The sequence below is a fragment of the Medicago sativa genome, chromosome 4, assembly GCF_051527215.1.
Source record: "Medicago sativa cultivar Bolivia chromosome 4, Bolivia_mono, whole genome shotgun sequence".
Classification (NCBI taxonomy): Eukaryota; Viridiplantae; Streptophyta; class Magnoliopsida; order Fabales; family Fabaceae; genus Medicago; species Medicago sativa.
Window position 1 is genome coordinate 76,982,204 of NC_140752.1, and position 22,986 is coordinate 77,005,189.

The window sequence follows — 22,986 nt, forward strand, 5'->3', positions numbered from 1 at the left end:
CGACCACCACATCTGCGTACCATGCACAAAATTGGCTTTATTAACCTTAAGTCACCCCAACGAATGAAATTTAACCTGTTCTAATATTTGTTCTATAGTGGTGTGGATGTTATTAAATATTCTATTATTACGAGCATTCCACACCATCCAAACGCAAAGAAGCCAAACTAGCTGAAGGAAAGATATTCGTTTCCTAGAGTGCCCTGTAAGATGAATAAACTGAACAACATGCTCACTTATATCATAAGGTTCGACACCTGAAACACCAATCCACGACCTTATGTGCCGCCATAAAGCCCCGAAGTTGTCACAATGCATAAACAAATGAGACGCTGTTTCGTCATGACCACATCCTGCAACACACCCAGCCTCCTCGGCAGTAAGCAAGCCTCTTCTGACAAGTTTAGTCTTGGTTGGTAACCTGTCCTGCAATAATCTCCAAGCAAAAATGGATACCTTCAGAGGTACCTGCTTATGCCAGACAAGATCAAGCATACCAGCTTCTGTAGGTTCGGTTGGAGTCGTCAAGATGTGATAGGCACCGCTTACAGTGTAACCCCCTTGGATGTCTGGGTTCCACTGCCACCTGTCAGAAACATTAGCCTGCAAAACAATATCATTAAGAAGACTTCTACACTCCCCCACCAACTCCTCCTCCCACGCCCACAATCTCCTCCTCCAGCTCCACGCCTCACCCCCATCCTCCCAACCAAAATGAAACATATCAGCCACCGTACATAATTTATTATTCGATAAATCAAATAGACGGCTAAACCGCGTATGGAGCGGAACATCTCCTAACCACCTATCATACCAAAAGAATGTACTAGTTCCATCCCCCACCCTTTTCGACACTCTCTCAACAAACCAACCCTCCTTTGAACCACCTATCCCATCCCTAATCTTCGCTATCTCCTTCCACCAATAAGAACCACTCTTGCCCCCTACCTCCAACCTCCCTGCCTCCTCGCCATACCGCGCCGCCAACACCCTATACCAGAACCCATCTCTAACAACGCGCTATTAAATTCCCTAAGTTGCCTCACCCCCAACCCCCCAACCCTAAGTTGTTATATTTGTTAATCGACATTGTAACAGATACACGCATAAAATGTCTCCGAACTTAACTCAGTTGATACTTAACTCAGTTGATAAGGACAATACATAATATATACAAGGTTTGAGGTTCGAACCCCGCCTACCAAAAAAAGATACACATATAAAATAGTTGTACACAAACATGAATTAAACTCTACTTTTTTTGTATGAATTATATATATAAAGAGAATCACGACATTTTTCTTTTGGTAATAAAATCACGATTTTTTACTTTGTTCTCAAAATAATCATTTGTATTTTAAATTTTATTAGAAAAAAATAAAAGTGTACCGTACTTAGAGCTTGGTACCCTATCAAGGGGCACACAGACCTAGAAGATCACCCAACTAAGAATACTCGGCCTTGCAGCTAAATCGTATATACAGTTCAAGAAGATGGTTGTTCTAAGTGATGTAGTCAGAAATTTTGAATAGTAAGAACGATATATATATATATATATATATATATATATATATATATATATATATATATATAGAGTAGGGTTATCTTAAATAATTTAGAAACCCTATTCTAATTTTATATATAGTAGGGTCATCTTAAACAATTTAGACGCCAATGTACAATACTAAAGACACTTAAATTAAACTAGAATTTTGACCCGTGCGTCGCACGGGTTTTCTCGACTATAATAGAGGCCAATAAATAATCTTTAGCCCGTAACATCATTGATATGATAGAAAATATTTTCTTCAAAAAAAAAAGGCAAGAGGATAGGAATGAAATTGGTGTGCAATGCATTTTTTTAGATGAAATTTGTTAGATTAAATAATTGCAAACCTAATAAAGTAAATGAGCGGGAAAAAATTAGGTTAAGTTGCTGCAGACGTAACAAAATTAATAAATAAGGATAAGGATAACTAATAAAAAACAAAATTTGTTTTTGTAATTTTAATAGAAAGATTGATAACTCCTTTTGATTCAAAACCTTTTAATTTTTTTTTATAATAGAAACCTTTTTCTATAATGTATAACTACATTATTATCATATATTAATTATTCAGACGTTTTTGTTTAATAGGTTCCATAACATATGCATGGAAGGTTGATAAAACTTTTTTTTGAGTAAATATAATAAATAAATAAAACAATAATGTGTATTAGTGTATATGTAATATGCATGAAGCCATAAAATTAGTGGGGGCACTACTGCACAAGCTGAGAGGGAGCTATATGTGGCTCCGCGCACTAGTTGCTCTTTTCACTTTTTAAATTGTTATTTTTAACTGTTGTTGATCCAATTACAATTAACTGATGTTGAGAAGTTGAACGACAGTTAACTATTATTGGAATATGTTTTTGAGCAATTTGTAAAACGAGAAGAATAATTTTTGTCCATAAATTTTAATTAGTAGATGCACAATTATATATAAAAAAAGTATTATTATATGAACAATAAAATGATGAGGCTAGAAACCTACATTTTAAGATGAATAAGTGAGGTGTTTGAGTTCGAATTTCAACTCCTACATATATTATACAATATCACAACCAACTGAGTTAAGCTCACAAAAACAATAACAATGATAGGTTATTACTTATTACTATCAAGAAAAAAATTGGAGATTACAGTTTATACCATTATATACCTAAAGTGATAGGTTATTACTATGATATCAGTCATAAACACCAACAATGAACCACTGAGAAATATTTTAAACAATGAGAAAGAAGAGTCAAATATAAACATAAAGTGTTTCTAACTCTTCCTTTAATGAAAAACTAGAGCGCGGGCACACACATATAGTGTTGATCTCCCTCTTCCTTTATAATTCTAAGTAATATGAGACTCATTTAACATGTATACTTTCAATCAACACCAATAAAAATAACTCGCATTTTCTATTTCCTTTACAAAATTAACTATATTTTTTAATTTGTATGAAATTACCATAGTGACTTTATAATTTGGAATCAATGTAATAGTTCATTATTAAACCAATTCATCAACACTAATCAATTTAAATATTATCAGTTATCATCTAATCAATGTATATTTTCTATACAACATCAACACATATAACAATTATCACAACAACGCCATTAACATATCCAAGATATCACATAGATCACATGGCCTAAGACCATCTACAATGGGGAGTCCTTCCCCTATTTAGCACCATGCTAAATAGGTACCCCCATTGCGACACCAATTAATATGATGCTTATAGAGATGGGTGCTTTTATAGGCACCATCTCTCTCCTATTACTCATGGGTCCCACAAGTGCAATTAATTCTATTTTTTTTATATTCAATTGTTATATTATTTTAATGTTAAAAAGTAAATTATATATTAGTTGCAAGAGTAATATTTAATGGATCAACATTAAATTTTCAACCAAAACTTTTTTTAAAACAACAAATAATTTACCCATCTGAATGAGAAAAAAACCAAACATATACGGTGATTGGATTTAAGCAAAACAACAAATAATTTACCATCATTTATTTTAAATTGTTTTTTCAAGTTTTAACTTTTTTTTTATAATTTATAATTAAATTATTTCAATATGTTAAAACTATATAATTATGAATGAATATATAAATTATTGTTAAAATTTAATGATATAGAGTTACTGCAGGGACCCAATTTTATAGTTGGGTGCTTAGCAAATATTAATTATAAAACGAATAATATGTACGGTCGGGATCTGTTTAAGTACTCAAATGAAGTGCTGCATGGTCTAATGACTCTAGCAATGCAACTTAATCATCAATTAATGGATCCAACTATCTCTGAGTTGATACATATATAGAGGAGCTACCTCCTACCCCACATATAAGAGATGTCTAGTTGGTTTATACAATGAACGGCCCCAATAGTGTATATCCGGCCTTTACTAAGATTTCTTCCTGACAGTACCCTCAAGGTCTCCTCAATCCTCGAGCTCTAATTTGGTCATAGTTCTTCCTCGCACATATCCTTACTTAAATTGATTCAACATAATACACATGACATGACACAATCACTGGTTTGTTTTTTGTTGAAAGGATGAGACAATCACTGTCATCAAGCTATGGATCCGTCCTTAATATAATAAGGTAATTTATGTTATCCGTGTCACGTAAAATGTAATTACTTACGTGGGGAATTAGTCACTTTAGTCCCTGAATCGGAAGGGTTTCGTCACTTAAGTCCCTGAATGCAGATAAATTGCAAAATAGTCTCTGAATGTAGACTTTGTTAGTCAATTTAGTCCCTGAATGCAAACTTCGTCAGTCAATTTAGTCCCTGAATGTAGACTCCGTTAGTCACTTTAGTCCCTGAAATTGACCATGCAAGAACTGTTTTGCAATTTCTCTTCATTCAGGGACTAAAGTGACGAATCCTCTCCCATTCAGGGACTAAAGTGACTAATTCCCCTATTTACATGTGCATTTGGTTAACAACAGGGACAAAAGTGATTCAAAATATATCAAGGACTAAATTTCCAAAAGTTTTACTATAGACTAAAAACGAAATTATTAAATTGTGTAAGAAGAAAAATACTGTCCATCTTTTTTCTGCATGTACACGAACATTTTTTTCTTGTGAAGATTCCAGATTTGAACCGGAAAATCACATAAAACGTTAAACCTAACAATACATTAACAATTGAATTAGGCTTTGAAGACAAAAAATGAAAAAAATTCCAGTGATTATGCTAAGTAATTGAAGAATTTCAATGCAACATGATGAAGAATTGCCCATCATGTTGTTTGGGAAACACAGACACAATTCCTGTATCATAATTATTTCCTTTATTTCCCCACTTTGCAAAATGAAAACAAAAACTTACCCCTTTAAAGTAAAGTATGCATTTGATGGTTTTCAAAGTCAAAAGTATTTGCATTATCCTCTCCACTTTTGTTAAAGCTTATTATTGGAAGGTGATGTGGGGGCATTTTCCAAATAAATCAAAAAAATTCTCCAAATATTTAAATATATATGACTAATCAAAAGAACCAATCTTGTAAAGCGTTTTATTGTAACTAATTTATAGATTCACAGCTAAGAAACAAGAAATGGTTGGTTCCATTGTCAACTCAAATAAAGCCTAATTGGAGATAGTTGCTTGTTATATTCTTCCCCTTTTTTACTTATTTTAATTATTTTTTCTTATTGTTCAAGGAAGTGAAAGTGACCTTGCTTGCAAGTAGTCATGGACCTCATCCATAAATTAAAGAAAAAGAAAAAGCATTCATGTATATCATCAATAGATCTTTCATGATTAAAGATTTTATCTTGATAGCTGTGTTTCGATTATATTATTCTCATGAGCTACAGCCCTGGAATTTTAAAGCATGTCAAAGTAATTTTAGAGAGTAAAAGTGAAGTATTTTGATATTTAATTGTAGAAGTGGAATATAATGAACATTTTTTTAAAAAAAAAATTAATATTTAAGGAAAAATTCAGTTTCCAAACATTATAATAATCTTCAAACTACGATGACTTGTCCCCGTGAGCTTAAATCAGTTGATAAGATCTAACGACAATGTATAACATCAACGGAGAACTTTCTTAATAATGCTTGATTATATGATCGTCAAGAGTTTAACGTCAACGACGAACTTTGAACTTCTACTTAAAGTTGACGATGTTGTTCGTCATTGAAAATTTTCAACAACTTTTAAACATTATCAACTGTAAACTAGGTGAAACACTTCTCCCCCAACAATCAGCTCAACCTACATAGACAAACATACCAGACATCATCATTTTTAATTGGTTATAATGCTCTGAAAAAATTGCCAATTATTCTGACCCCGCGCTTCACGGAAAGTGTTTCAAACTTTCAATAGCATTGTCCAATTTTATCACATTTCACCAATAACATATATACATATCTATAATTGGATTTAATGTAAAGAGCTAGTTTTCTAATACATGAAAAATCAATGTGAAAACCCTAGCTAAAAAATGTGTGTCGTTATTTAATGTTTGATCATGTCTCGCGAACATGATTATGATGTGTCGATATTTAGTGTCTGATCGTGTCTCGAACATGACTATCTTTCATGTGCGATACAAAAAAATGTGACAGTGATAACCTTTGCCATGTTTCATGCCAAAAAAAATCAATGTAGGCGTGGGTCTCACCTATATAATACTACCACTACAAATGTGTCCTTATGACTTTCCTCTACCATACGTGGTTAATCACCACTTATCTTCTACACTATTACTAGCTTCTCTTTCACTCCATCACATGCAATATAATAATAATGTGAATGTGGTTATTTATTTTTGTTTTAACTTTATGGTAACATCTAAGCTAAATAATTAATAATAGGTGGGAAACTTTGTATATATTATGAGCTGTCGGTGGAGATGTTAAGCATCCTATGACAAATATCCGTTCAAAGTACTTTTTCTAGCAACTTACCAGCCATTCTCATTTTCTCATTTCTTTCACTTTCACCTTCCAACTACATTTTCACACCAGAAGGTCTTACAAAACTTGTTATAGTCTTTTTCATGCTACGTTTTGCAAGGTATACAAGTTGCAGCACTATGCTCTCTTTAACTCCTGTTGGTGCACATTTTGTTCTATATTTTTCTCTAAACCATGCTGTTATAGATTTTCAGTGCATAGCATTTTTGGCAGTTTGAAACAGTTTTTTTTTTCTCTTCTTTTCATTAAGACAGATTATGAGTTCTGTAAGCAGTTTTAACTGAAAACATTGTTTCTATATTGAAGTGTGTAATATTAATATACTAATAGGTACTGCCATAACTTAATTTCAGAAGTATATACGTGAAAGCATGTATATGTTAGTCCCACCAAATTTTAAAGGATGGAAATGGATAGTAATTAATCTTCTAAAAATTTGCATGGAAATATGTGTATAGTATGTAGTCTCTATAAAATCATGATGGTCTAAATGTGAATATATAGTCAGTGTTAGCTGTAGTTATATACAATTGTACTTGGCTCTTATTCATGTTTGGTAGTGTTGGGGTCAAGGGGAGCTCAAATCACCGGCTCTGAAATCATTCCAAACAAATGTGAGCCATCACATTAATATTCCCCCTCTCCAGCAAAAGCCTCATCAAGTATTAACGAGTTAACAAGACTCTCAACAACGAACCAAAGTGTCCAGTCATACGGCTCCACAAATGAGTTGAGAAAAGCGGACAAATGGGCACATGTCTGTCTGTGCACTAATAACTTGTAAATGAGTTAACTTGACTTTGAAATTCTCAGTTCTCTAGTATGTAGTATGTACCTATATTTGTTTAGTTTAATTTTTTGCTTGCTCAGTGGAATTTTTTTACTGCTAAATGTAGGAAATAGAAATTATCCTCATTGATAGTTACTGTACAATAGCATGAAATTTTCTCTTTATGCTCTTGAATAGAATCTGAAATCATGAATCACAAGCCATGGCATTGGAGGAAAAAATCTATCGAGAAGACAATCTTTATAGCTGAAAAAGTTTCCAGTCCTTCTCAAATCATTGAAAAAGAGGTACTTACAGCTTTATTTCACACATTTTTACATGACACATTTTGTGCAAACCAGAAACATATTGAGCCATTATTCTCTTCTAAGTTTTGACAATGTGTTCATCAATTATAATTCTCCTTTTAGAGCTGAATTCACTAGAGAAATGTTTGATTTGATTAAAATATACTAACAATACTACATTTATCAGGCACACGATCTTTCAACAGATAAGGAAAGTGGATCGAAAAGATCATCGAGAAGTCTAAACGAGAAGTTGGCAAAAGTCCTCATTGATTCTCCTGTTGGAGTAAAATCTGATGAAGATTTAGCCAAAGAAGTGTCTGCTGAAACTGTCACTCCTACAGATGAAACATTGCAGGAACCTTTGCAGCCTCTAAGCTGTGTTGAAGAAGAACAAGAGCAAACGCCGTGCGTTATCATTCCAAATATATCAAAAGATCATGAGAAGATTCAGAAAGAATTGGAAGAGAAGCTTACAGAAGCAAATAAAAAGATAGATGAATTAACTGCTAAGAATACTTCTCTAACTAATGCTTTGCTCTCCAAAGAGGAATCTATTGGGGACCTAGTAAGATGTAAACAAGAAGCAGATGAAGAGTTTAAGACTCTGATGACAAGGTTAGATTCCACAGAAAAGGAGAATGCATTCCTAAGATATGAGTTTCACATGTTGGAGAAGGAACTTGAGATACGAAAGGAGGAGATGGACTATAGCCGTCAGTATGCAGATGCATCACACAAACAATATCTTGAGAGTTCTCAGAAAGTCTCAAAGTTAGAAGCCGAGTGTCAGAGACTCCGTCTCGTGATTCAAAAAAGATATCCTGGTCTTGCAGGTCCAGTGAATAGGAAGAATGAAATTGGAACGGTGAGAAAAGAGACAGGTATGGTAAGAAAGAAGCTAAATCCTAATAGGGACATGCTTTACAAAAATAATGATGTTGGAAACTCTACACGAGTATCCCAGAAGAGTATCGGCTTGATGATCAAACATATACAGGATATGGATGAGGAAAACAAGGCTCTCAAAAGAATTTTAAACGAGAAAAACTCTGAACTAGATTCTTCAAGATTTATGTATGGTGAAACAGCATCCAGGTTGTCACAGGCTGAGATTCTTCTTCGAAAGTTTTCTGAAAATTACAAGTCCATGGAGCTAGCAAGGTGTTATCCTACATCAAATGAACTTCCTTCAATGTCAAATTTTGACATTTCTAGTGATGATGAGGCTATCTCTTCTGGATCCTGGGCAAATGCTCTTATTTCGGAACTTGAACATTTACGTGTTTCGGAGGCTAAAATTCAGGAGAACAATAAAGCCATAGAAGCTCAGGACATGTACTCTATGGATGATTTTGTTGAGATGGAGAAAAGGGCTATAGTTTCTGTTAATACACCGAAAGAAGGATACTTGTCTGATGTAAGTGGGAGGGAGCTAGTGCCAATTGAACAAGATTTTGACCTTGGTGAGACAAATCAGGAGATGGAATTCAAACATACAACAAATCAACACCAATTTGATTGGCTTCAGATTGTTTTGAATGCCATGTTGAAGGAGAAACGCATATCGAAACGAAGTCTTGATGAATTATTTGATGACATAAAAATCGCATTCGGATGTATAAATCGCTCAACTGCTTCTTGCAAATCTGAGATAACTCAAAAGTCAATGCATCATGGAGAATCTGATTCTTTTCATGTTAAAAATTTCAGTGGTTTTACAGAAGCAGTCCATAGAATTATCAAGCTCATTGAAGGAATTGCTCCAAAGTCATTTATCTGCAACAATGGTCCAGATTGCTTAGAGGAGAACCAGAATTCAGTTTCAGACTTATCTCCATCACCTAAATCCAAAGATTACTTTGTTCATGTTTTCCAATGGAAGGTTTCAGACTTGAATCCACTTTTGCATCAACTTGTTCACACCTGCAAAAATTTACTAACAGGAAGAGCTGATTTTGAAAATTTTGCTGAGGAAGTTGCATTTGCTTTGGACTGGAGCATTAATAACTGCGCTAACTCCACAAATGCGTCAATTGCAAGGGATAAGATCAAGAAGCATTTTAACAGTTTTCTGTCAGTAAATGAAAATGAAAATCAAATAGATGTTGACGACAAACAATCTCTCCGCACACGTTCAGTTGCATATCCAGATGATAAGTCCGGTGAGAGTAATCAGCATGACTATCTTGAAGAAATTAGAAAATTAAAAGATGATCTGAGGAATACAAAATCTGCTAAGGAAGACTTGGAAGAAAAGCTTCTGTCAGTAACTAATGAGAGTAAGAATTTGACAAAACAATGTCATGAAGCGCAAAATAGCATCACAAGTTTAGAATCGGAAATAGAGACATTGAAAGAATCCAAAGCCATGGTTGAAGAGCAGATTGAAAAACAAATGATGATAAATGAAGATCTTGACACACAACTTACAATAGCCCAGGCAAAGTTAAATAACATCTTTCAAAAGTTTTCGTCATTAGAATTTGAGTTGGAGGACAAAAAGAACTCGTGTGAGGAATTAGAAGCAACATGTCTTGAGCTTCAACTTCAGCTGGAAAGGTAAACAGGAAAAGATAATCTCTTTTCACCCTTCTCCCTTTTCGGTTTCTAGCCTTTTGCAATTTTCTTTTGCTTTGCTGGTTGATGAATCTGATTTTGTAAACATGGTAACAGCATTGCAAAGAAGGAATCTCCAACAAGTGGCAGATGCGAAGTGGAAAAGATATATCAAACTGTAAGAAATTTGCATCTTATTTAACTCAAGATATATCTCGCAAACTATTATCGATTATATTTTTCTGTATGTTGCTATGGCATATCAATTGTTTGCATTGTCAATCATATTTCTATTTTCATTTGCATCAAACACTAAATCAACAAATCTCAATGAAAAAAAATCAGGGCTGGGAGATCACAACAGCTTCATCAAAGTTAGCAGAGTGCCAAGAGAGTATTGCCAACCTTGGGAAACAACTCAAAGCACTTGCTTCATCTAATGAAGCAGCACTTTTAGAAAAGGTTGTATCCACGACTAGTTCTATGGCCATTCCATCTCAGAAGAAGAACTTGATCAAACGATCCACACTACTCAACCATATGCAAGCCGAGGATGATGTTAAAGAAGAGATGCATAAGTCTGTTGAAAAAGAAGAAAGCAAAACTGCTGAAGATGCACAACAGCCTCCCCTTCTTCAATCTGAAAATGGAACTGTTTTGCAAACAGATATGACTTCAAAGCAAAATGATAGGAGCAATTCCAAAGGACATCTAGCAATTGTACCGAGGAGAAAACAAGGAGCCTTTGATTTTCTGAGGAAGCTGTTTTTAAGAAGAAAGAAAGGGAGGAGTAGAGGAACAAGATAGTAACAAAAACATGATTGAGAATGGAAATAAAGTTAAGCTCGGCAGCTAATATTCTTTCTATCATGTTTGAATTTTAGTTCTTGACGGATTTTGGTGTTTTTGGGTGGCAATGGCTTCTTTTATTACTGCGGTTCGGAGCTGAGGCCATCATGTGAGAGGTTTTCTGTTGTAGAAATTGCCGGTGTACATATATCGACATTGCTTTACTGGTATTTCAGATTAAACGCGCTGATATATGTAATGAGTTTGGTTTGCAATAGTTGTTTTGTGTGATGCTAAACAAATAACAAGAAAAACTTACAAAAGAAAATTAGTCTCATTACCACCTCCTTACACTGTGTAGTTTTACATAATTTTACTTATTCCATCATGATTAATAAGCAGTTCACAAAATAAAATAAAATTAATAACATGTTTGGATTCGCTGTTATTTGGAATTTGATCATGTGACACACCATATATATATCAGAGTAGTAGCTTCTCCATCTAACTTAGTGTCACCTTCAATTCTTAAAAGAGAAGGCAAATGACAGTTTGATTTAGTTTTTAACTTATGAAAACTACTCGGCTAACAACAATTCCCAACTCATAAGCATGCTTCCTTTTCTACAAACACTAGTTGAAAAGTAAGGTAAAAACACCAACTTCAATTGTTCACCACATCAAATCAGTACCCAATAACACTGTAAAATATTGAAAATACATCACGGTAACTAAACATACACAACTAAGAGCTTGATTGTGCAGTGTATGCAAAAAGGCAACAACATTGCACTGCAACAGTTATAACTCACAGGTTTAGAAGCAACCCTGCTTAAGCATCAAAGAATATCAGTTTGCCATTACTCTTGTAGGGCCACGACGGATTCCAACATCTCCAAAAAACAAGCATACACTACACATCAAGCATAAGAAGAGTAATTCAAAACAAAAATAAGATTTAAGTCCTCACTATGCAACCACACGTTACCTAAGGATTATGGTCAGGAGGGGTTGCATGTGTTTGACAAAAATAAAGAAAGCAAAAGCATTAGAAATAGTGCTTTGCAAACTCCTCATGTCATGGTTAACGAGTATGATTTTCGAGCAAAATGGTAGAAGCGACGCAGCAGGAGGTCTGACAATTGTACCGTGTAAAAATCAAGGAGGCTTTGATTTTTTGAGGAAGTTGTTTTTAAGATAGAAAGGGAGGAGTAGAGGAACCTAGTTATTAGCCAATACTTGATTGAAAATGGTAATAAACCTTGCTCCACAAGAGTGGTATTCCAAAGATATTAAGCTCAGCAGCTACTATTCTTCCTATCATATCAGTGTTTGTTTGACAGATTTTTTGAAAAACTATTTAACTCAAACCGTAGATCCACATTTAAAATAGAGCAAAATAAAATTCACGACCGAGAACATTTCCATGGTGATTCATAAAAAATTAGTGGTAGCGCTTGTCTTGTATGCTGCCATGTTTAGCAGGAACTTCATCCTAACACACACTTCCTCTCCCTCATTGAGATTCTTCGAATCCAACATTTCATATAAAAAAAAAAAAAAAAAACAGGTATGATGTAGGAGAAGTTGGGATGTAGATGTCTGTAAGGATCAAATTGTGTGGTTTGGTGGGTGGGATCAAGTGGAGTGGAGGAAGCAACAATGAGAGCAGAAGAGAAGTGGGTAGAAGTTTGTTATCACTTTCATTTTTGCGGAATTGAATTAGATGCATTGTGACTGCACTTGTCTTGACTGTCCAAATTTATTTCGATTTTGATTTCTTTTAAATATAAAAGAAGAGTTTAAAATCTGAATCGTTTAGACATGATCGGATGATTGAGATACGTGTGATTGTACACAATCCGATTCCATTTTTTTTACCAAAAGAACATGGATCTATGAGCAAAAGATGATACAAATTTGTTGCAGCCACAATATTAACATTTAAGAGAGAAATTTCTCATATTTTGCCACAATATCAAAATTGTCGGTATAAGTAAACATCTAACCACAATTTAAAACCATGTTTGGTAGCATTTCATTTTTTGATCCAAAAACTAACCAATGCAATTGGCTTCAAAATAAAACATGTTTATGGAAATGAATCAAGTAAGAATAAAAGACCAATTATATATATATATAACTTTCAATTATTCGAAGTTTCAAGATCAATGACAAGAGAAAATTACAGCCACAAATATGTTGAAGAAAAATAACAAAAGACAAGAAGGCTTGAAGACTTTTAAATGCTCTGTAGCTTCCACACAATAATGATCAATAATGTGGAGCATTGCAATACATGATAGTGCACATGCAAATCAATTACTTGATCCTACGGCAGATAGTGATTCCATCACCAACAGGAAGCATACATATTTCAATCCTAGGGTCCACAGCCAAAGCCTTGTTAAGCTCCAAAACAAAATCTCTATAGTACCTAACATACTTCCTCAATGGAGCATCAGGGGGTGCAACCACAGATCCATTCCATAAGGTGTTGTCGTAGCCGATCACACCTCCCACTTTAACAAGATCGATTAACCTCTTATGGTAGTTGAGGTAATTGTCTTTGTCAGCATCCACAAAAATGAAATCGTAGCTACCATGATTCTTTTCCTAAAAAATTAACAAAAAATCAAATTAGTCATGTTCATTAATTATGCTCATAAATGTATATTTTTTTTCTTCATAGAAAAAGATGGTAAAGCTTACGTCTTTGATCATTTCATCAAGAACTGGAAGAGCTGGACCTTCTCTGAAATCAATTTTGTGATCAACACCAGCTTTTTTAATTACAGGTAGACCCAATTCGTAATTTTCTTTGTTAATGTCCATAGCCAAAATCTGTAACAATTACAACCAGAAAAATTAAGTATTAGACCCTTGATTTTACATGATATCTCAACTAGAAAATATTTGATTATTTGACCTAACCTTACTTTACTAAACACAAAAGAATGAAAAAAGTTCTAACAAAAGGACATAGTTTGAATGTCATTAATATCAAATATATCTAATTGATTATATAATGGTAAAAAAAATATTTTGTTCAAAAAGTTTAAAAAATAAATAAATACCTTTCCATCTTCAGGAATAGCTAGGGCAGTGGCAAGGAGGGAGTAGCCAGTGTAGACACCAATTTCCATGGTATTCTTAGCATTGATAAGTTTAAGGAGCATGCTCAAAAATTGTCCTTCATCTGCAGAGGTTGTCATGATGTTCCTGTTTTGTTGTTTTGTTCAATTAATCAGCAATCACAAACACAGAAAAATTGTCCAATTGATATAAGTTCAATGGAACCTAATTAATATGGTAGATCGAGTATTGATTATAATTATTTAATTTAACATGAATTAAAAATTATTACCATGGGTGTTTTGCTGTGACCTCTCTCAACTCTTTCATGGCTTCATGTTCTCTTGGGAAGACACTGGTCTCTAGAATATACTGCACATCAAAAAATATTTGTTAAGAACAAAAAAATTCATGCTAAAAAATTTAAATTATGGGCAAAAAATGAAATTGTGTGTACCTGGTAAAGAGCATCACTTTGTAAAAGACTCTTGTGACCAACTTCTTGATGTCTTCCAGATTCAGTTTGCTTTTGATCTTCGTTGGTTGCCATTGTTAAATTCTTGGAATGTTTTGCTTCTTTTTCTGTTTCTGATATGTGTTGCGAAGAGTTGAATGAAGCTTGGTTAGAGAAGAGGGGAGAAGATGGTTATATAAGGGAGGGAAAAACCGGTATGGTTTAGGAAAATTGGTGTGATGTTTGGTTGAACCGGTTGGCGTCCGGTTCGTGGTTGGTGAGGTCTACTTTCTTATACTAAAGCAAAGCAATGAGTGTGGGCCAGTCCACTATTGATGTTTTTCTTTTATTTTTTGACCGAGGTTTTTCATTTTTGAGGATTTTCTGTATTTATAGAAAATGAGTTATGAAAATGACATCATCTAATTTTCTTTTGAGGGAATGACATAATCTTATAATGAATTCTTACAATCTCACGTTAAAATAAAATAAAATATATATTTATTTTATAAGTTAAAACAAAAGAAAAACACAATCTCTTGTAAAGAATACTCACACTTTTTATCTACCGAAACATATTTTATAAATGTTAAAATTGTAAAGATTTGTACAAAACGAAAGTAGTCAACATCCCTTAAATGTGATTTGAGATTAGAAAAATGTGCAAATGGTAATTTGAAAATTAACATATTTTTGCCAACTTAACAATTTACAAAATATTTTCACAAATTTTGATAATTTGAATCGACTATCAAAATAAATTTTGTTTGGATGTTTAGATATCTTCACCCTTTTCAATAGTGTAGTTTTCAAAGATCAAACTATGATCTTTCTCTCCAAGCTTGACGATGCTTAACCAACTAAATTACACTCATTTCGTCGTATATTTTATTTGAATTGTTAAAAATAAGTGTTAATTTTTAGGCCATCTAAGTGTGAATTTTAATAATAAATTTATCTAAAATGAAATGTATTAAATTTTCACGTAACTTAAGAATTCAGATAATCCCATTTTCAAAAGGATGATGCATTTCCATGCATGGATTATTTGCAAAATAAGGTCACCTTTGTATTTTAAAAAAGGTCGATTAATAATAGGTCCACAAACTGATACTTTTTATTTTCAAAATAATTTCTTACTTTTATATTTGTGTAACATAATACATGGACGATTCACAAACGAAGATGGACGGTTGGATGTGGGTGATCTACAAAGGGTTGGTTGAATGGCGTGGTCCCACGGGTGTGGTTGAAAATTACACATGGCAAGTGAAGTTGGTTTGGTTTGGGGTTGGTGAGGTGAGTGAGGGTACTTTGTGTCTAGACATGTGAGAGTTGGTCATCTTCTAATGTTTATGATTTTAGTTTACCAAATTTATGAAAAGGAAAATTAAACATATCTTTGATTTTTCTTTGTTACTACACATCTTTGATTTTAAATTACTAGTTTTGACATGTTTTGGATGCTTTCTTGTATAATTTATTTTGACTCTAAAATTCATTTTAACTTTAAATTGAAAATTGAAGTTTTTGTCTTTACATTTTTTTTTAGCTTAGTGATTATAATTTCACCTTTTTAAATTGAATAAGTGAGAAGTTTAGAGTTTGAATCCCCGACTCTTGCATATACTGTATAATATCATTACCGGTTGAACTATGTTTTTGGAGATTTTCAATGATGTTTCATATTTAATTTAATTTTTATCCTTGAAATATTTAATCCCTTTTTTATACTAATGCGTAATGTAAGGGTCGTGATTCGAACCCCATACACCTTACTTCTTAATATTTGAAATGTGTGAACTATAACCACTAAGCAACTTATTAAAAAAACATAATTATTTTATTTTTTAAAGGAAAACATAATTATTTTATGGGTCTTGTTAACGAGTGCCCCCGGGGCACTCTTTAAGCATTCCAAAAGAAGAAATTATTCCACCAAAAAAGTCAAAAATTTCAATTACCAATGCATTGATTACATTAATTTTCAAAAAAAGTTACCTTTTAAAGGTCTTAAAGAGTGCCCCGGGAGCACTCGTTAACATTTCCCTTATTTTATATACAACTCCCTGTTATTGAGAATCAAATATTACGTTTAAGATCAATTTTTGTCACCATATAATTAAAAACACACCCTGACCTAGTAAAATATTGAAATGTGGTTGAGTTGAACTTTGTTGACTCAGATGGAATGTTGATGCATGCAATTGCAAGACTTAATAGTCTTCTTTTGGTAAAGTAATGTTTTCTTTTCATTAGTAATTAGTATATGCCCATGTCAATACTAGAATAACTCACTCCCTATAAGAATCGGTTAAACAAGATTTCCACCTAAAATTTCGAAGAAAAACCAATAGACTAAGAAAAAGACCAGTACAAGCTTTGATCCTAATAATTGATGATTAACTAAATGAAGGATTTAGTGTGTACATTAATTTTGTAATGGTGTTAACAAAATACTATAATATAATTAGATCCTAATTATTTTCCTTATTTAATTGTTAGGTGTGGACTGATGGAAGGGAAAAGTCCAGTTCAGTCAAAGTGATAGGGACATAAGTGGGTGAAATTAGAAGAGGAGTTGTTGTGGGAAAGAGAAGGGAGAGTTGTTGTGGAACAAAAGGACAAAAAACTGCAAAACAAGTTTCAAATTTGCTTCTCTTGTTATATTGCTACCACTACTTAATTATTACCAAGGTTCATATATATGCTTCTCTTGTTATATGATATAGGGTTTGACTATTCGCTGCATAAATGTTTATAGTGTTTGTTCAATGAATGGATTTGATTAATAACCTGCAACTAATACTGTAGAAATTTACTGTAATTGCAACTCTGTCTCAGTCTTTCCTATCTTACATTATTTTAATTTTTTGATGTAACCTACATTTTTACATTATATATAGTTCACATATAGTTTTAAAATATAGTCTACTATATGGAGTTCTATTTTAAACCATAGAATCTTCAATACATAGTAACATTGACTTTGAATTTTGCAGGTTGTTGTTTTATTTCATATGAAATAATCATCTCACAACAGATGCAATTCTATATCCAAGTAATTCTTAGGTCAACTTAGTTCTTGTGTATTCTTTCATAACTGATTATACAGTTAGTAAACTTTGCAATAGAACTGCATTATCAGAAAGAAGTACCAAATGATAGAAATTTTATTGAATTGAACCTTCAATCTCTTAACTAATTTGGTTCCATAGAAAGGATTGATTAGATTAATTTTCTGCTTTTGTTTTGCATTTTTGGGTTTTACCTTTATCAAGTGTATAGGTCTTCTAGCATTGTTGTTGCATTTTTTTTTTCAACTCTAGTATTATGATATTATTTTCATCATGCGAGTTTGCAGTATATTAATTCTACTGTACACAATTTATATAGCATTAAATCATAGCCATCTAAAGAATTCTGAAGCTATTTGTTCAAAATTTATGTATGGCTCTGCAGGTAGTTTCGGTTTACATGATAGCAAGCATTGCATTTATGGGAACATTGCAGTGGGAGCAGCAGTGCTGGTTTACTCTATACTCTTGAAATTTGTCGGTTTACTCTATAATCTTATCGATTTCGTTGTCATGTCCAATCTCTGCCAATCATCTCGGTCATGTCCAATCTCTGCCAATCATCTCGGTCTATGGCATATGGTCAATGACATTGTTTATTGGATGAACGAAAGAGATCAATGCATGATGAAAAATATTAGAGAGACGATCTGTTTTCGTGCATCTTCTGCCATTGTGTTGTGGTCTCTGATTCTTGTCGCAGCATTCTACCTTGTCGTGCCTTCATCGTTGTGACGTCAAATTGACAATGCTGTAGCAGAAAAATTGTATGCTGAAACCACGGTGAAAGGAGTAGGCTTTTGCTTTTTACATTGAAGTTGAAAATGATGGACTTCCTTCTATATTATTGGACACTTTATTGTGAAGTATAAAAAGATTACCTCTACATAGTGTCTAAGCTTTCAATGCCTCAGAACCGGTACAAAAGTGGAAGGTCAATACTCATGGAGAGCATGTTTTCCCACACCAAAATAATCTCAATTGGCCTTCCATAAAAAAGACAACTCAACAATCATTAATAGGGTGCAAATATTGTAGATTAAAAAGGTCTCCCCTCCAAAACAAAATTAATTTGATTCTGCAAAGTTTGAGGCATTACCCGATAGTCATAAATATATTGATCGTGAGTAAGATAAGCCTGATATAAGTTAAGTGTCTTAACCAAGCATAGGAGTTCTGTTTCAAATTCAAATCTTAATGTTATTTATGATTTGAAAATTCTAGCCAAGCAAAACGGATAGACGGACAATTATGATATTCAAATCTCTTCCTACATAAAATTAATTGCATTAGGAAAGCGGATAGACAAACACTTCAGCGACTGTCTATGAGCATAGAAATGCGCGGGGCGCATGACTCAGGTAACTTTTCCCGTTTTTTCTCCATTAAAGTGCTTTTCATCCTTGATATGTTCATGTGACTTGGGACAAAAAATTTCCAAGCTGTTTTGTATTTAAATCTTTGTTGCACTTGATTCTTTAACTTCTATAACTTCCATTAGATGTCTTACTTGGTTGAATTACGTGATTTAAACTATAATAGACTCAAAACATCTATGAAGTTGTCTGATGATAAAAGAAATAAAATTACAATAACTAAAATTAAAACATTACAAAACATTCCCCAAACCATAAGCAACTCACTCTAAAACCTCTATTGTCTTCAAATGCATAGAAAAAGACTCTAAAACATGACTAAAAACATCATTCCATGATTCATCATAAGCTATTAACTACCAAAATTCTTCCATAGCTTTTAGTTGCAACACCGGCACTACTTGTCATATTATTATCACTAATATTTTGGGGGTTGCTGAATATACGAGGAAAGACAAATAACATGGCCTTCCATATATGATTGGTAGGGACTAAAAATTAATCTTCGATTTTTTTAATCAAGGAGCGCATATTGAAGAATACCCAAAATGGGAATTCTAGATCCCTCTAAAGAGAAGGAAAAGAAGTGTTAATCCAATCAGTGGCCCAAGCTATCGCTTCATATTGTACGGGAGCTTTATTCTCCCCACTACTTACAGAGAGGAAATTGAGCACATGATGAATTCTTTTTATTGGGGCTCGAAGAAAAACGGTGGTCGAGGTATCAATTAGTTAAGAACGGACAAGATGACAATTTACAAGGATCGTGGAGGTCATAATATCTAGGATCTTATAGGATTTAATCTTTCCATGCTGGGTAAGCAAGGATATAAGCTTTTCACAGACTCTTACTCTCTCTCCTTAACAAAGTTCTAAAAGCTACATATTTTCTTAGAATTAGTGGATTTTTGGATGCCAATATCAAACACAATCTAAGTTACACGCGGAGGAGCATTTTGAGCACTTTTCTTATCTTATATCTTGGTTATATGCGGAAAGTTGGTGATGAAAGTAACATCAATGTTTGGTCTGATACAGGGATCCCTACAAGACATAATATGCAGTCTATAATACTAATCGGAGCAACCTCTCGAACCTGAAGGTTTCTCATTTCTTCAATTTGACTGACTACACTTGGAATCACTATCTGATTGCTACAATCATGAACCCACAACACACAATAGATATTTGTTAAATTCCTCTTCATTCTCTAGCCATTCATAACACACTTATATTGAAGGCATTTCCTAATGCTTCCCATACGATCAAAATGGCATATAGGTCGATGTGTATGAACCTCACAGCTCATGAAGTAAATTCTCAAACAAGTAGCGATTGGCGTCATATCTAGACCATGCGACTAAAAGGCAACGATGAGTGTGCTCTTTTCGCAATTTAAAAGAGGTTCGACATTGTCGTATGTTTTTGGGACAACTCGAGCCATTTCATCCAAGTGCATGGTGGTTTTTCCCCCTATGTTAGCTCGATGGTAGAGTGAGAAGCTACAGCTATATAACAACATGTCCTCCAAATTGCTTTGAACTGAGGTTCAAACTGCAGGTTGTTTTTGAAAGCGATTTTCAAACAATTACGAATGTGATGGCTAATGATTGTTTGTACGAGAACGAGCTAGGCATTTTACTGTCTAGTAGTAGGTCCTAATCACTCTCCAGTCCTAGCTAAAATCTAGCTTTTATTTAGAGACAAGCTAATGAAGTTGTTCATAATATTGATAGAGCGACTATATTCGAGTCTAACTCTAGTTTTTTTTTTTTCTTTCTTTTTATTATCCTCCAAATTGTACTTCCTTAACTATCTTTGGAGAAATGAAATGCGTTATCCTTTCTAAGAGAAAGTTGTATTTTTTTTGGTGACAGAGAAAGATGTATTTAATTAAATTAATTGGTATAATATTTAAATGATATTTAATTAATTAAATAATATTAAGGAGTTTTTATGAGCTTAGCTCAATTGATAGAAACATTGCATAACATATGTCCTCGTGAGCTTAGCTTAGTTAATAGGGACAATACATAATATATGCAAGGTCCATGGGTTCAAACCTCAGCAACCACAAAAAAAGACATTGCATAACATATGCTGGGGTCAGGGTTCGATATTCTAACACCCACTTCTTCACTTTAAAAAAGTGAATTTATAGCCATCTGAACATACTACTTGATAATAATAATATATACTATATATAAAGAAAACTACTCCTTTCAGCTCTTTTGGGCTAACTTTTTCTCTTTCCAAAAATGCCCTCAATTTTAAATACAAATAACACATGTAGCAAATAGATAAGAATAAATTTAAATATTAAAAAAATATAATAAACATGATACGAATATATATATATATATATATATATATATATATATATATGTTTGTTTGTTTTTTTTCCTTTTTCATTTCACAAGTATAACAAACTATATGAGTATATTTATACTTACTTTTTCATTATCCCATTTATACCCTCAAACGACTTTTCCTATAATGAAGATTGTTGTTATATTTTTTGTTATATTGTTGATGTCATTGAAATAGATAATCATGGTTAGTTTTCTTTGTTATAACTTGAAAACAACAAACATTTATATTTTTAGATTTAATCAAAATCAAAATTTCATAAAAAAAACACCGTTCATAATTTTCAAACGTTAGCGCAATAAAAAGAGCAGAAAGACGGTCACGAGTAGTAGTAGTAGTAATAATAATAATAATAATATAGAAGGAAATTATTTAAATGTCATTTAATTAATTACATATGAATTTTACTCTTATCCCTTTTAAAATTGCTCATTCTCACGCCGAATTTCACAGTTGACCCCAACGTGAGTTAACTCACGCTGCGTTATTATATAGCTGAGCTCGAAGCTTATTTCTTCCATTTCACAAAACTCAATGTCTAAAAACTCTCTCAAATCACCGCACACCAAATTTCGTCAAATTCAAATCAACCACCACTCCAATAACAAGTTAGTTTTCATAATCCATTACCATTGACATTTTATGTTTATATGTTATATTTTTCCTCTTAAATTAGAAATGTTTTAGTTGTAGGATTTATGTAAATTTTGGTTTCTTTTATAGTAAATGATTAAATGTTTACATGTTTATGTTATGAATCCTTGATAGAATAGATTTAAGTTGATTAAATGTTAAGATGTTTACATGTTTATGTTTTGGTTTTTAGTTTTATGTATATTTTGCACTTCAAGTGTTTGATGAAATGTTTGAATGAATTTTTCGTTGATTGTTTTTAATTTCTTATGATGTAGATATGAACCAATGGACATTTATCCAGTAGATCCAAACACGATGTTAGTTGTAGTCAGCTTCAACGGTGGGAAACCCAATTTGGTCAGGGTTCAGGTCGATGTCACGTTAGTAGATATGAAAGATCAACTGGATCAAATCAACTAACGACTCAACCACAGAGATACAAGGAATGTCAATAGTGTTCGGTATCGACATCCATCGATCAACTCAGCCGGGAGATTGCAGTTCAACCAGATGATGCTCAAGAATGACGACGATGTGAGGAATATGTTCTCGATATTTTGTCAGCACATCTTGTTCTCAACGATCGAGTTGGATGTTTGTTACTGAGATCTTCTGAAGAAATTCTAAAGAGTTTGGTTCGACATGATGAAGATGTTTATGTTGTATTAAATTGTATTATTATGTTGTGTCGTTATTTTGTTGGAATTAAGTTTAATTCATGGAAGTTTGTTGAAGATGTTTGCATTAAAGTTTTTTATACTTAGTGTGAAGGTTTACAATTCTCTTGAAAACTCGAAAGAATGGATAAAATATGTGTTGTATTCTACCGAATCAACTATATAAGTTCTCACATCAAATTCCTTCGTATAAAATGAGTGTGACAAACATGAATTAATTTCTAGGATGGTGTTTTGAACTTGATCATGCGCCTCTGTCAATTGAGCAGAATTCTACAAGCATGGTGCTTGGTAAAAATCTTAACGAGTAGATTTATACTACTAATCCGTTTTAAATTAGACGACCTATTTCCTAATTTTATTTAGGCTTTTATTTATCTTAAATCATTTGTCTCTTTTACAA

The 22,986-nt window shown here is 33.1% G+C and overlaps 3 protein-coding genes and 1 long non-coding RNA gene across 6 annotated transcripts; 2 read left to right on the forward strand and 2 right to left on the reverse strand.

Annotated features, from left to right (window-relative positions):
- Positions 1 to 51: 51 nt before the first annotated feature.
- LOC146932083 (uncharacterized) lies at positions 52 to 723 on the reverse strand. Its single transcript, XM_085707724.1, has one exon. The coding sequence runs from the start codon at positions 721 to 723 to the stop codon at positions 52 to 54; it is 672 nt and encodes a 223-aa protein (XP_085563850.1).
- A 5,711-nt stretch (positions 724 to 6,434) lies between these two features.
- LOC146932084 (filament-like plant protein 7) lies at positions 6,435 to 11,246 on the forward strand. 3 transcript variants are annotated; one of them, XM_085703687.1, is made up of 5 exons: positions 6,435 to 7,273; positions 7,461 to 7,570; positions 7,758 to 10,132; positions 10,247 to 10,307; positions 10,475 to 11,246. In XM_085703687.1, the coding sequence occupies exons 2-5, from the start codon at positions 7,472 to 7,474 to the stop codon at positions 10,934 to 10,936; spliced, it is 2,997 nt and encodes a 998-aa protein (XP_085559813.1). In that variant the 5' UTR covers positions 6,435 to 7,273; positions 7,461 to 7,471; the 3' UTR covers positions 10,937 to 11,246. The 3 variants fall into 3 exon arrangements, with proteins under 3 accessions (XP_085559813.1, XP_085559812.1, XP_085559810.1); XM_085703686.1 differs by having other exon boundaries at positions 6,435 to 6,593; positions 7,390 to 7,570; XM_085703684.1 differs by having other exon boundaries at positions 6,435 to 6,593.
- A 1,782-nt stretch (positions 11,247 to 13,028) lies between these two features.
- LOC146932085 (caffeoyl-CoA O-methyltransferase) lies at positions 13,029 to 14,614 on the reverse strand. Its single transcript, XM_085703688.1, has 5 exons — positions 14,451 to 14,614; positions 14,286 to 14,365; positions 13,996 to 14,140; positions 13,631 to 13,762; positions 13,029 to 13,534 (listed from the first exon to the last, which is right to left on the reverse strand). Exons 1-5 carry the CDS (start codon positions 14,541 to 14,543, stop codon positions 13,241 to 13,243), a joined length of 744 nt encoding a protein of 247 aa, XP_085559814.1. The 5' UTR covers positions 14,544 to 14,614; the 3' UTR covers positions 13,029 to 13,240.
- Positions 14,615 to 16,856: 2,242 nt separating this feature from the next.
- On the forward strand, positions 16,857 to 22,697 carry LOC146932086 (uncharacterized). The gene is made up of 2 exons (XR_015006920.1): positions 16,857 to 18,885; positions 22,182 to 22,697. It is a non-coding gene; the product is annotated as an uncharacterized LOC146932086 (long non-coding RNA).
- The last annotated feature ends 289 nt before the right edge of the window (positions 22,698 to 22,986 follow it).